This window comes from Rutidosis leptorrhynchoides, chromosome 1 (assembly GCF_046630445.1).
Source record: "Rutidosis leptorrhynchoides isolate AG116_Rl617_1_P2 chromosome 1, CSIRO_AGI_Rlap_v1, whole genome shotgun sequence".
Taxonomy (NCBI): Eukaryota; Viridiplantae; Streptophyta; class Magnoliopsida; order Asterales; family Asteraceae; genus Rutidosis; species Rutidosis leptorrhynchoides.
The window spans coordinates 349,894,899-349,909,112 of record NC_092333.1 but is presented as its reverse complement, the minus strand read 5'-3'; the positions used below and the strand labels follow the sequence as shown (position 1 = coordinate 349,909,112).

Below are 14,214 nucleotides of genomic sequence, written 5' to 3'. Positions count from 1 at the left end.
AATCATTTATAAAAGATTTTTCTTCATATTAGTGTTTTATAGTTTTAATTCGGGTAGTACCTACACGTTAAGTTCAAACTTAATAGCTAATATACAATTCAACTACTACAATTCTATATGAAAAAAAACTGATTATAATAATATTTCGCATTCGAACCTTTATACAAAGATTTACAAACTTACAATACCGCTATTATACATATAACATGAAATATAGCACACAATCACTATGATAAAAAATAGTTGTGACAATAATCCTAGTTAATACGCAAGTTGTTTAGCAAAGGCAATAAAAACACGTAATTCATAAGTCCAGAAACAAGTCATGCATTCTGGTTTTACTAAGACGACTTCCCATTCTTGATCTTGTGGAAAGTAATCGTTATGACCATTGGCTAGGCAGCATGTTGTAATGTCGTCAAAAGGACGAGGGTTTCGTAATGTCCAACAGCCCCGTAATAATCTAAAAACCTTGTTTCTCACCCCAACTACTGAATCCGTCACTTGTGGGAAGGTTTTATTTAAAAGTTGTAATTCGATGTTCTTTTTCTCACTTTGGTAAGAAGCGAATATCACTAACCCGTAAGCTTAACATGCTTATTTATGTTGCATGTTAGAAGCTCTTTCTAACTCACGAAATCCTATGTTGGGATATGTTGAGTCAAAATAGGTTCTTAACCCGTAGCATAAAATTGCATTTGGGTTCCCCGCATTTAACGCTTTAAAGAAAACACTGCGTAACTTACGGTCTCCCCAATGTGATATACCCCACCAATCAAAGGAAAGCCTTTTATAAACTAAGGCATTTCTGGAAAGTCTTTCAAATGTTTGACAAGTTAATTTCGCCATAACTAATTGTGCTGATGAATTCTGACCGACTCTAGACAAGATTTCCTCAATCATATCCTCTGGTAGGTCTTCTAAAATATGCGATTGTCTACCCTTAACGTCCATTTTGTTTTTATACTATAAAATAGACAAGAATTAGATTCGTAAGAGATAACTAACAAACAATACAAGCAATTTTCACATAGAACATAAAAGTACAAGCACACTATAATACATATAATACACAACATGATTACAACCCTCTAATCTGAATCATTGGTTTCTTCTTCTTCGGATTTGGTTCATTTTCCTAATTTTCTAGGGATATATGGTGTTCCTCTAATACGAACTGTCGTTTTCCACAATGGTTTAGAAAAACTTGGTGGTTTAGAGGTTCCCGGGTTATTGTTACATTTTAGGAAATACGGATGTTGCCGATACATATAAAGTTCATCGGGTTTGGAATCAGGTTTCTCTATTTTTATATCTTTTCCCTTATTATTTTCTTTTGCTTTATTAAATTGGGTCGAGGTAATTTATATAACATCATCGGAATCCTCATCAGGATCCGATTCATCAGAAAATTGGTAATCTTCCAATATTTTGCTTCCTCGGCGGAAACACCATTGACCATTTTTAACTTTGGTCCGTTGGTTGAGGATTTTCTTTTATTTAATCGATTTACTGTAGGTATCAATATTTCTTCCTCCGAAACCTCTTCTTCTTCCGGTTCCTCCTCTTCCGGTTCCTCTTCGGGAATTTGTGAATCTTCCCAAAATGTATTCGACTCTACATTATTATTAGGTGAGTCGATGGGATTTGTATTAGAGGTAGACATCTATCACACAATATCAAACAAGTTACGAGATTAATATATCACATAATATTTACATGTTACAATTTGTAGTTTCCAACAAAAAATATTAAGCAATCATTTTTAAAGAAACACGGTCGAAGTCCAGACTCACTAATGCATCCTAACAAACTCGATAAGACATACTAATGCATATTTTCTGGTTCTCTAAGACCAACACTCTGATACCAACTGAAATGTCCCGTTCATATTGATTATAACCGTTCCATATTAATTGATTTCGTTGCGAGGTTTTGACCTCTATATGAGACGTTTTTCAAAGACTGCATTCATTTTTAAAACAAACCATAACCTTTATTTTATTGACAAGGTTAAAAGGACACCACCTAGATTATCCAGAAATGATAATCTAAAATATCACACTTACACACTACCAATACATATTGGTTTACAATATTAAAATGTTACAACAAAGTAAATCTCGAATGCAGTTTTAAACAATATTATACAAGCATGCTGACACCAAATCTTGTCCATATTTTAGCATGCAACAGCGGAAGCTCTTAATAATCACCTGAGAATAAACATGCTTTAAACGTCAATAGAAATGTTGGTGAGTTATAGGTTTAACCTATATATTTATCAAATCGTAATAATAGACCACAAGATTTCATATTTCAATATACATCTCATACATAGAGATAAAAATCATTCATATGGTGAACACCTGGTAACCGATATTAACAAGATGCATAGGGAAATCCTTGGGACATGATAAAAACGAATTCGAAGTACTAAAGCATCCGGTACTTTGGATGGGGTTCGTTAGGCCCAATAGATATATCTTTAGGATTCGCGTCAATTAGTAGATCGGTTTACTAATTCTTAGGCTACCAAGAAAAAGGGGCATATTCGGCTTCGATCATTCACCCATATAATGTAGTTTCATTTACTTGTGTCTATTTCATAAAACATTTATAAAACTATATGTATTCTCATCCCAAAATATTAGATTTTAAAAGTGGGACTATAACTCACTTTCACAGATTTTTACTTCGTCGGGAAGTAAGACTTAGCCACTGGTCGATTCAAAAACCTATAACAAATATGTACATATATATCAAAGTATGTTCAAAATATATTTACAACATTTTTTATTACGTTTTAATAATTTGAGTTTATTAAGTCAGCTGTCCTCGTTAGTAACCTACAACTAGTTGTCCACAGTTAGATGTACAGAAATAAATCGATATATTATCTTGAATCAATCCACGACCCAGTGTATACACGTCTCAGGCTAGATCACAACTCAAAGTATATATATTTTTGGAATCAACCTCAACCCTGTATAGCTAACTCAAACATTACTGCATATAGAGTGTCTATGGTTGTTCCAAATAATATATATACATGGGTCGATATGATATGTCAAAACATTTATATACGTGTCTATGGTATCCCAAGATTACATAATATATTAGAATATATGTATTATACAATATAAGTTAGCTAGGATATGATTTTGATAGATTTGTTACCAATTTTCACGTAGCTACAACAAGCAAAATTATCCAATCTTGTTTTACCCATAACTTCTTCGTTTTAAATCCGTTTTGAGTGATTCAAGTTGCTATGGTTTCATATTGAACTTAAGTTTATGAATCTAAACATAAAAAGTATAAGTTTATAGTCATAAATACAGATTACAAGTTATTTTTATAAAGGTAGTCATTTCAGTCGAAAGAACGACGTCTAGATGACCATTTTGGAAAACATACTTCCACTTTGAGTTTAACCATGATTTTTGGATATAGTTTCATGTTCATAATAAAAATCATTCTCCCATAAGAACAACTTTTAAATCAAAGTTTATCATAGTTTTTAATTAACTAACCCAAAACAGCCCGCAGTGTTACTACGACGGTGTATATCCGGTTTTACGGTGTTTTTCGTGTTTTCAGGTTTTAAATAATTAAGTTAGCATATCATATAGATATAGAACATGTGTCTATTTGGTTTTAAAAGTCAAGTTAGAAGGATTAAATTTTGTTTGCGAACAAGTTTAGAATTAACTAAACTATGTTCTAGTGATTACAAGTTTAAACCTTCGAATAAGATAGTTTTATATATATTATTCGAATGATGTTATGAACATCATTACTACCTCAAATTTTGTGGATAAACCTACTGGAAATGAGAAAAATAGATCTAGCTTCAAAGGATCCTTGGATGGCTTGAGAGTTCTTGAAGCAAAATCATAACACGAAAACAAGTTCAAGTAAGATTTCCACTCGAAATAAGATTGTTATAGTTATAGAAATTGAATAAAAGTTTGAGTATGAGTATTACCTTGAATTAGAAAGATATATTACTATAAATAAGAAAGATTTCTTCAGATTGGATGATCACTTGAAATGGATTTGCAAGATTGAAAGTAAGCTAGCAAACTTGGAAGTGTTGTTGGTTTGTTCTTGAGTAGTTATTTTTGTATGTTGATCTAGGTTACCTAGATTGAGCTAGATTATGAAGGAAATGATGAAGAACACTTAGAACATTAATAGAGTAATTTAGAGAGAGTAATTTGATGCATAAAAATGGAAATCAAAGTGTGTTTGTGGTAGGTGTAATGAGGCGTGAATATGGAGTCAAATATAGGCTCCATTACTTTGTTGTTTTGTTAGATATTTCATGCCAGTTGCCAAATAATGATTCCCACATGTGTTAGGTGACTCACAAGGGCTGCTAAGATCTGATCATTAGAGTGTATATACTAATAGTAAATACATTTAGAAGCTGGGTATTGTACGAGTACGAATACGGGTGCATATTAGTAGAATTGTTGATGAAAATGAACGAGGATGTAATTGTAAGCATTTTTGTTAAGTAGAAGTACTTTGATAAGTGTATTGTAGTCTTTCAAAAGAGCATGAATACATATTAAAACACTACATGTATATACATTTTAACTGAGTCGTTAAGTCATCGTTAGTCGTTACATGTAAGTGTTGTTTTGAAACCTTTAAGTTAACGATCTTGTTAAATGTTGTTAACCCATTGTTTATTATATCTAATGAGATGTTAAATTATTACATTATCATGATATTATGATATATTAATATATCTTAGTATGATATATATACAGTTAAATGTTGTTACAACGATAATCGTTACATATATGTCTCGTTTCGAAATCATTAAGTTAGAAGTCTTGTTTTTACATATGTAGTTCATTGTTAATACACTTAATGACATGTTTACTTATCATTTATCATGATTAAACATAGTGTATCAATATCTTAATATGATTCATATGTATTTAGTAAGACGTTGTTATAACGATAATCGTTATATATATATATATATATATATATATATATATCGTTTTCGAGTTTCTTAATTCAATAGTCTCATTTTTATGTATATAACTCATTGTTAAAATACCTAATGAGATACTTAATTATCATAATATCATGTTAACTATATATATATCCATATATATGTCCTCATATAGTTTTTACAAGTTTTAACGTTCGTTAATCACCGGTCAACTTGGGTGGTCAATTGTCTATATGAAACCTATTTCAATTAATCAAGTCTTAACAAGTTTAATTGCTTAACATGTTGAAAACACTTAATCATGTAAATAACAATTTCATTTAATATATATAAACATGGAAGAGTTCGGGTCACTACATACACTACCACTGAAAAGGAGCTCCTTGCGGTGGTCTTTTCGTTCGATAAGTTTTAGTCCTATTTAGTCTTGTCTAAGACTATTGTTTTATGGACCATTCTGCTCTAAAGTACCTATTTTCGAAACCGGATGCCAAACCTCGACTGCTTAGATGGATCTTGCTTTTTCAAGAATTCAACATCGAGATCCGGGATAAGAAAGGTGCGGAGAATCTTACGGCCGACCATTTCTCTAGACTCGAGAATCCAAATCTCGAAGTCCTTCATGAGTCGAGTATTCATGATGATTTTCCCAACGAGTATCTCATGAAGGTGAACAAAGTGGACGAGCCATGGTATGTGGATATTTCTAACTACCTTGTTGGGAGATTCTTGGAGAAAGGTTGGTCACATCACAAAAGGAAGAAATTCTTTAGTGACCTCAAGTACTATTTCTAGGAGGATCCTTATCTCTTTAGGCGATGTCCCGATGGGATGATTCGCCGATGCATTTTCGGAGATGATTGCACGCGCATTCTTATCCAATGTCATCATGGGCCTACGGGTGGGCATTATGGTCCCCAAGTTACGGGACAAAAAGTCTATGAGGCCGGTTTCTATTAGCCTACTGTCTTCAAGGATGCCCACCAAATATGTCAATCGTGCGATTCATGCCAATGGGCGGGTCAAATCACCCAACGAGATGAGATGCCTCAATGTCATTTAAGTTTGCGAGGTTTTTGATATATGGGGGATTGACTTCATGGGCCCGTTTTCAAAATTTAATAATAAGCTCTACATTCTCGTTGTCATCGATTATGTCTCAAAATGGGTCGAAGCGCAAGCTTTGCCCACTAATGATGCACGAGTTGTTGTTTCATTTCTTAAACAACTCTTTTCTCGATTTGGTGTGCCGAAAGCTTTAATTAGTGATCGGGTAACTCACTTTTGCAATGCCCAACTTGAAAAGGTGTTGAAATGATATGGGGTAACCCATAAAGTTTCTACATCCTACCATCCTCAAAGGAATGGGCAAGTCGAAAACACCAACCGAGCTTTAAAGAGGATTCTTGAAAAAACAATTGGTTCTAATCCTAAGGAGTGGTCGTTCAAATTTGATGATGCCTTATGGGCATTTAGAACGGCGTACAAAATGCCAACCGGAACCACTCCTTTTCGTTTACTCTATGGTAAAGCGTGTCATCTCCCCGTGGAGATAGAACACAAAGCTTTTTGGGCTCTCAAAACGAGCAATCTTAATCTTAAGGAGGCGGGTCGCCTTCGTTTGAGCCAATTGAATGAGTTGGAAGACTTAAGGCTCGAGGCTTATGAAAATTCGTTGATTAGTAAGGAAAGGACGAAGAAGTGGCACGATAATCATTTGAAAGATCCTAAGGAATTTAAGGAAGGAGATCGTGTGCTTCTTTTCAATTCACGTTTTTGTTTGTTTCCCGGAAAGTTGAAATCGAAGTGGTCGGGACCATTTGTTGTTCGTAAGGTATTTCCCCATGGGACGGTTGATTTGGTTAATTCAAAAGGGGAAGAGTTTAAAGTGAACGGTCATCGAATTAAACACTATGTCGATGGACCACAAGAGGTGGACGATGAGGTTAAATTCATCTTTACCTCTAACGATGCGTGATAATCATGGTTATGTTACTTTGTTGTAGAGTTTTGTATATTTTTATGTTTACTAGTTTGATTTGTGCAAAATGATCATCGGGTTATGAATTTGGCTAAGTTAAATATTAAAAAGTATTTTCCAGGGGGTGGCGCTCCGCTCCATTTGATTGCGCTCTGCTCCATATTAAGTGATTTAGGGCCCGAAGTTTTGAAAAAAATGAGTTTTACACAGCTAAACGGCGCCCCGTGCAAGAAAGTTGCGCCCCGCTCCATTTACTCTCGAAATCAAAATAACCACAAATGGAGAGCCGCTCCGTATTTTGCGCCCCGCGCGAGTTTTTGTCGGAATTAAAAGTGCTCTATATGGCACCCCGCTCAGTTTTCTGCACCCCGCGCCACACTTATATAATACGACGCGCCGCGCAACCATCCGCGCGCCGCGCAGCGGCGCTGTTTGTTTTTCTGCCCGTTTTTTTTTTTTAATTAGATGGGTCAAACCCGGTTTCTATTTGGCCCGATCGGATTTTAATAACCTTTTAGGGTTACCTTGCAGCCATAAAACGCACACTTACATATTATTTGTTGTTTACGCTCCAATTTCTCTCAAAACCCTTAGTTTTTATAATCTAATTTCTCACTAATCTTCACTTCTTTTCTTGAATTAATGGAGAATAAGGTCCGATTTTACTTCTCCTTTTCTTATATTCTTCTAATTATGTAACACCCCGTTTATCTAAACATGACGCTCGGGGCATCATTTGAAGTCCAAGAATGATTATTTAATAGTTTGAATGTAATGCTTTGACCACGTTTGACTTTGGGATGTTTTAAAAGTGAAATTGGAGTACATCAGGTAATCTGTCGAGTTTGAGTGCAGTTTGTCGCGTTCTGGTGTGTTGCGTTCCTTGACAAACATGCTTGAAATGAGACAAGTTCTGATGGTGATTTCTGACCACTTTGTCACGTTTGAGTGCTGTTTATAGCGTCCTGGTGTCGCGAAACGCGACGAAGTGTCGCGAAACGCGACAAATGTCGCTGAAATGACTTTTTAGCCATTTTAAATGGCATCTTTTGGGGTATAATAGTCCTTGCACTTGTGGCCGGTTTTGGGGAGTTTAAAGCTGATTCAACCTTACCCAATCCTAATTTATCACATCTTCACCTTCACCAATTAAATCCTAGAGAGAGAGTTAGGGTTTAGTGAGAGAGAGCTCACTTGAAGAAGAAGAAGACCAAATCCCACCCAAGTCCGAATTTTAAAGTTGTTCCCTACATCTCTAGCTACGTTGTGATTGTATTGGTAAGTCTTAACTCTATGTTTTGAGTTTTAATTGGTTTATGGCTAGGGTTTTGTGTACTTGAGGCTTGTATGACCATTTGGGGGTTAAATGGGTGAATTTGGGTTATATTGATGAAAGGAAAACCCTAATAGCTATAACCTAGGCCTTGGTCTTGTTGTTCGAGATTTGTAAGTGTTAAATGTGTTGTTAGGCACTAATACACATGTTAAATGTTGAAAGATTTGTAAATGGGTTAAGTTTGACTAAATTTGTATGTTTAAGTGTCAAAATGGGTCAAATGGGTAATGTTGACCTAGTTTGGGCAAGATGGGTATGAAAATACCCTAGATGGTGTTAGTTGTTGATATTGGACTATAATCACTAGCTTTTGGGGAATTATAATGGGTCTTGGCCATTAATGGGCAGTTTTGGTGTAAATGAGTCATTTAATGCAATTGGGTCATTAAATGCTCAAGTGTTAAATGTTGGTGTCTAGTCCAACTAGTTTGTGTATTGAAAGTGTACTTAATGTAATAGGTACGTTGCATTGAAGGTTGCGAGCTTGATTCCCTAGTTCACCAAAGACGAAAAGGTGAGTGGAATAATTATACGTTCATGTATATGGCGTGTTTATTTGTGAATGTTATGGCATGAACCATGTGCCGGTAGTGCCATAACATGTATGTGACGGATATAGGATGTGAACCACGTGCCGGTAGCATCGAGTGTGAACCACGTGCCGGTAGCACTATAAAATGAGGCGTGAACCACGTACCGGTAGCGTCAAAGTGTGGACCATGTGCCGGTAGCAATATAAAAGAGTGAGACTCAAATGCGTATGGTGTGAACCACGTGTCGGTAGCACCATAGCATTATGGTTAACCATATTGTGTTGTGATCGTTTAGCATATTATATATATATATATATATATATATATATATATATATATATATATATATATATATATATATATATATATATATATATATATATATATATATTGTGTTGAGTATATGCTAATGAGATTTTGTGTCAATGTACGACTTGTTGGTATTTCGGGCATGATTGACTTGCTTTGTGAGTTACATGTTCGTACGAGGTATTTGGTATTTGTGATTGCAAATAGATGGGTTATATATATGTATGTATAATTATTGCATTCACTAAGCATTGCTTACCCTCTCGTTGTTTACCATTTTATAGGTTCCGGCGTGGACAAGGATAAGGGCATTCGTTTGGATTAGAGATCCCGCCTTATTGTTAGGGGACACTTTTAGATTTGTTAGCTTTAGAAGTTGGCCTAACGTTTTGGATAGTTTAGTCCCAAACCATGCTCGAAGTGCCGTTTGGATTATAAACTATCATTTGTAGTGGGGCGAACTTGTATTAAACTTAATTAATGGCCTTCGTGCCTTGTAAACATTTAAATTGTGGTACGTTTTAAATGGAACTTGTGGAACGGTTTACATATTTTATTGGCTCGTAAATGTGAAATAAAAAAAATATTGTATGGAATTACGGGTTGGGTTGTTTCAAGTGGTATCAGAGCATGGTCTAAGGGATTTAGGTGACTTGAGATAGGGGCCTAGACTTAGACTTTTTTGTGTATCCGCGTTATGCGGGACTTGTAGGACTTTGGGTCGGATCGGGTCTGGGTTAGTGCATAGGTTTATGTGAACTAATCATGCGCTATTGTTTTGTGTGGTATTTAAAATCGTCAAGCGAGATAGACGTGGTACCAGTGAGTTAATGCGATGTGCTCGCATAATAATGATTAGCTACCATTGTTACGAGTTCAAATCGTGTCAAATAAGCGATGTACGACGATTGTTGAGCAAGACGGGGTAGTGTGGTGTATATGTATATACTTATGGGTTAAGTCCTTTCGTTTTGTTGCTTAATTTACTTTGTTTTATAGAATGAAGATGAGAAATGGACACGACACCAATGACGGAGGTACGAGTGAGGACGTTGAACTCACGGTCAAGGTTGAGGCCATCTTTAAAAGGCTAAAGAGGGATTTTCTTGACGACGTTCGAAAGGTTTTCCAAGAGTCGGTCGATGGACAAGTGACCGAAATGATCAATGATCGAATGAAAGCTGCAATAGAGGAGGATTTAGAGGCTAGAAACATTTATCCTCGAGGCGAAGGGGGTGAAGGTAATGGTGGGGGTGGAAGGCGGGACTTCCACTACAAAAATTTCAAGGATACTCAACCTCCGATGTTTAATGGGGTGCGAGATCCGTTGAAAAGCACGAGTTGGATTTTCGATATCGAGGGGGCTTTCCGCACCACGGAGTGTCCTCCCGAGAAGAAGACGAGGTATGGGTCTAGCATGTTACGTAAAGAAGGCAAGTTGTGGTGGGATGATAAAATCAATTTATATGGTGAAGAGCAATGCATGAGTTTGACATGGGAGGAGTTTAAGAAGGAATTCTTCCAAGAATACCGAACTTCTTCCGACCTTGATAGAATCTGGGACGAGTTGCATCATTTGCAACAAGGTTTAATGGACTTGGTTACTCTCAAGTCTACCTATTTGGCAAAGACTCGCTTTTTCCCGGAATATGTTGGTGACAATCACAAGCTAATGAAAATTTTCTACCGTACCTTGAACGATGAGTTAAAGGGTAAGATTAGTCGGGGAATGGCTAAGACTTTTGAAGAACTATTTGAGTTGGCTCGTTGTTTTGAACCGGAGGTTCCGAGGAAGAGTGATTTCACTTTTTCAAAGAGAAAGTTTGAAGGTTCGAGCCATTCGAACTTTTCAAATAAAAAGAACAAGAAAGGCTCCGAAAGCTGAAATAGTATGAAGAAGGGTGCTTCCGGGGGTTTCGGGCCCATGTGTTTTAATTGTAAACAAAGGGGACACATGGCCCGTGATTGTATCAATGGCCCGAACAAATTTACTTGCTATAATTGTGGTAAGGAAGGGCACAAGAAGCCGGAATGTCCCGAGTTGAATAATGATCATGTTAAGAAATTGGAGAGAGTGGCGGGCACGGCTAGGGGTCGCAACTATTTGATGACGAATGATGAAGCTAAGCAATCCAACAAAGTTGTCTCAGGTACTTTTATGGTTAACTCTAATCCGGCAAGGATTTTATTTGATAGCGGTGCAAATTTGTCGTTTGTGTCTCCAAAATTTGTGCCTAAACTTGATAGACCATTAGCTAAGTTAAGTCGTCCGGTAGAAGTCGAAATAGCGGACGGCAAGACGGTGCTAGTGGTTGATGTGTGTAAGAATTGTGACGTTGTTTTTGGTGCCGAAAGCTTTAAAATTGATCTCATCCCTATGACTTTGGGCGATTTTGATATTGTTGTGGGTATGGATTAGCTCGATCGTAATAGAGCCGATATTGCGTGCCATGAAAAATTTATTCGTGTGAAGATCCCAAGTGGGGGAGAGTTAATTATTCACGGTGATAAGCGCAGAAGACTTGTGCCGATATGCACTTTTGCACAAGCACGTCGTTTCCTTATTAGTGGTGGCATGGCTTTTCTTGCCCATGTTGTTGATACTCGTGATGAGCCACCACCCATTCGTGAAATTCCGGTTGTTAGTGAATTCGAAGACGTTTTTCCGGACGAGTTACCGGGTGTTCCGGCGGAAAGACAAGTTGAATTTCTCATTGAGTTGGTTCCAGGAGCTATTCCCATTGCTAAAACTCCTTATCGTTTAGCGCCGACAGAAATACAAGAGTTGTTAAATCAAACCCAAGAGTTACTTGAGAAGGGTTTTATTCGACCGAGTGCTTCGCCATGGGGCGCTCCAGTTTTATTCGTGAAAAAGAAAGATGGAAGTATGCGGATGTGCATCGATTATCGGGAGTTGAATAAGGTGACGATCAAGAATCATTATCCATTGCCTCGGATTGACGATTTGTTTGATCAACTCCAAGGTGCGACGTATTTCTCAAAGATTGACCTACGGTCTGGCTATCACCAAATGCGGGTCCGTGAGGAAGATATCGAGAAAACGGCTTTTCGAACACGTTATGGGCATTTTGAATTCGTAGTTATGCCTTTTGGTCTTACGAATGCACCGGCGGCATTCATGGATCTTATGAACCGAGTGTGCCAACCTATGTTGGACAAGTCGGTAATTGTGTTCATTGACGACATACTAGTCTACTCGAAAAGTATGAACGAACATGAACGTCATTTACGTGAAGTATTGAAGACTTCACGAAAGGAGAAGTTGTATGCTAAGTTCTCCAAATGAGAATTTGGCTAAGGGAGGTTCAATTCCTTGGCCACATTGTGAACAAAGATGGCATTCAAGTAGATCCGGGGAAGATAGAGACGGTGAAGAGTTGGAGACAACCGACTACGCCTACGGAGGTCCGAAGTTTTCTCAGATTGGCCGGTTATTATCGTCGGTTTATCCAAGACTTTTCTAAGATCGCTTCTTCATTGACGAAGTTGACAAGGAAGAATGCGAGGTTTAATTGGGAGAACGAGCAAGAAATTGATTTTCAGTTGTTAAAAGAGAAGTTGTGTCAAGCTCCGGTGTTAGTGTTGCCAGAAGGAGTGGAAGACATGACGGTTTATTGCGATGCATCGTTAAATGGGCTCGGGTGTGTTCTAATGCAAAGAGGTAAAGTCATCGCTTATGCCTCGTGACAATTAAAGGAACACGAGACGAGATATCTGACTCATGATCTTGAGTTGGCGGCGGTTGTGCATGCGTTGAAAATTTGGCGCCATTACTTGTATGGTGTCAAGTGTACGATTTATTCGGATCATAAGAGTTTGAAACATCTCTTTAATCAACGAGATTTGAATTATCGTCAACGTAGGTGGATGTATGTGGTAAAAGACTATGATTGTGAGATACTTTATCATCCGGGCAAGGAGAACGTGGTCGCGGATGCGTTAAGTCGAAAGAGTCATCACCCGGCGTTACGATTGGGATTGTTACGTATGATTATTACTACCAATTTTCTTGAAAAACTTGGCGTGATTCAAATAGAGGCTTACGTTCACAACAAGCATGCGGAGCGAATTGTGGGACAATCGGAGTTCATTACTATGGGCTCGCGGGGTTTGTTGTCTTTTCAAGAAAGAGTGTGGGTGCCTAAGATGGGAGATTATCGACAAGTGCTACTTGATGAAGCACATAAGTCAAAGTATTCCATTCATCCAGGCGCAATGAAAATGTATCTTGATTTAAGGAAAGATTATTGGTGGCCGGGCATGAAACGTGATGTTGTGAAGTATGTTGAGCAATGCGTCACGTGTTTACAAGTTAAGGCCTAGCACCAAAAGCCGTATGGTAAGTTACAACCGTTAGAAATCTCGAAATGGAAATGGGAGCACATTACCATAGATTTCATCACAAAGTTACCTAAAACGGCGAGAACCCAATTTGATTCGATTTGGGTGATAGTTGATCGATTGACGAAGAGTGCTTTATTTCTTCCCATTAAAGAAGCGATATCGTCGAAGACTTTGGCTAAGTTGTTTATCAAGGAAGTCATCTCTCGATGTAAAGACCTGTCCTTATCCACTTGGAAGAAGTCATCAACATTTGGTCCCATTGCGATGATCGACTCCAAGTAATGACCTTAAATTGAGTAAATGCACAGCGGAAGACTTAATTCGTACCTGAGAATAAACATGCTTTAAAGTGTCAACTAAAAGGTTGGTGAGTTCATAGGTTTATCATAACAATCATTTCAATATTTTAATAGACCACAAGATTTCATAATCATAAACATAATACACTCGCAAGTGTATGTAAAGCATTCTAAGTGGTTGAGCACTTGGTAACCATACTTAACATTTAATCACGTCGCATATTCCCTTTATTATGAAATCTCACTACACCGTACCAAATGTAGTCACCGAAACGAAGTACTGTGCAACCGTTGAATACTGGTCGTCCAGTCCGGTTGGGGTTGTCAAGCCCGATAGATCTATCAACAGGATTCGCGTTTACAATACCCATGTAAATAGTAGTTACCAAGCTACAGGGAAATATGCCAGTGGT

General features: G+C 37.3%; 1 protein-coding gene across 1 annotated transcript; it reads left to right on the top strand.

The window, feature by feature from the left end:
* The first annotated feature begins 6,467 nt into the window (after positions 1–6,467).
* Positions 6,468–6,956, top strand: LOC139899917 (uncharacterized). The gene has a single exon (XM_071882744.1). It carries the CDS (start codon positions 6,468–6,470, stop codon positions 6,954–6,956), a length of 489 nt encoding a protein of 162 aa, XP_071738845.1.
* Positions 6,957–14,214: the final 7,258 nt, after the last annotated feature.

What these genes read in the sequence shown, in the direction of transcription:
- LOC139899917 (XM_071882744.1), top strand. Translation starts at nt 6,468, where the DNA reads ATGCCAACCGGAACCACTCCTTTTCGTTTACTCTATGGTAAAGCGTGT.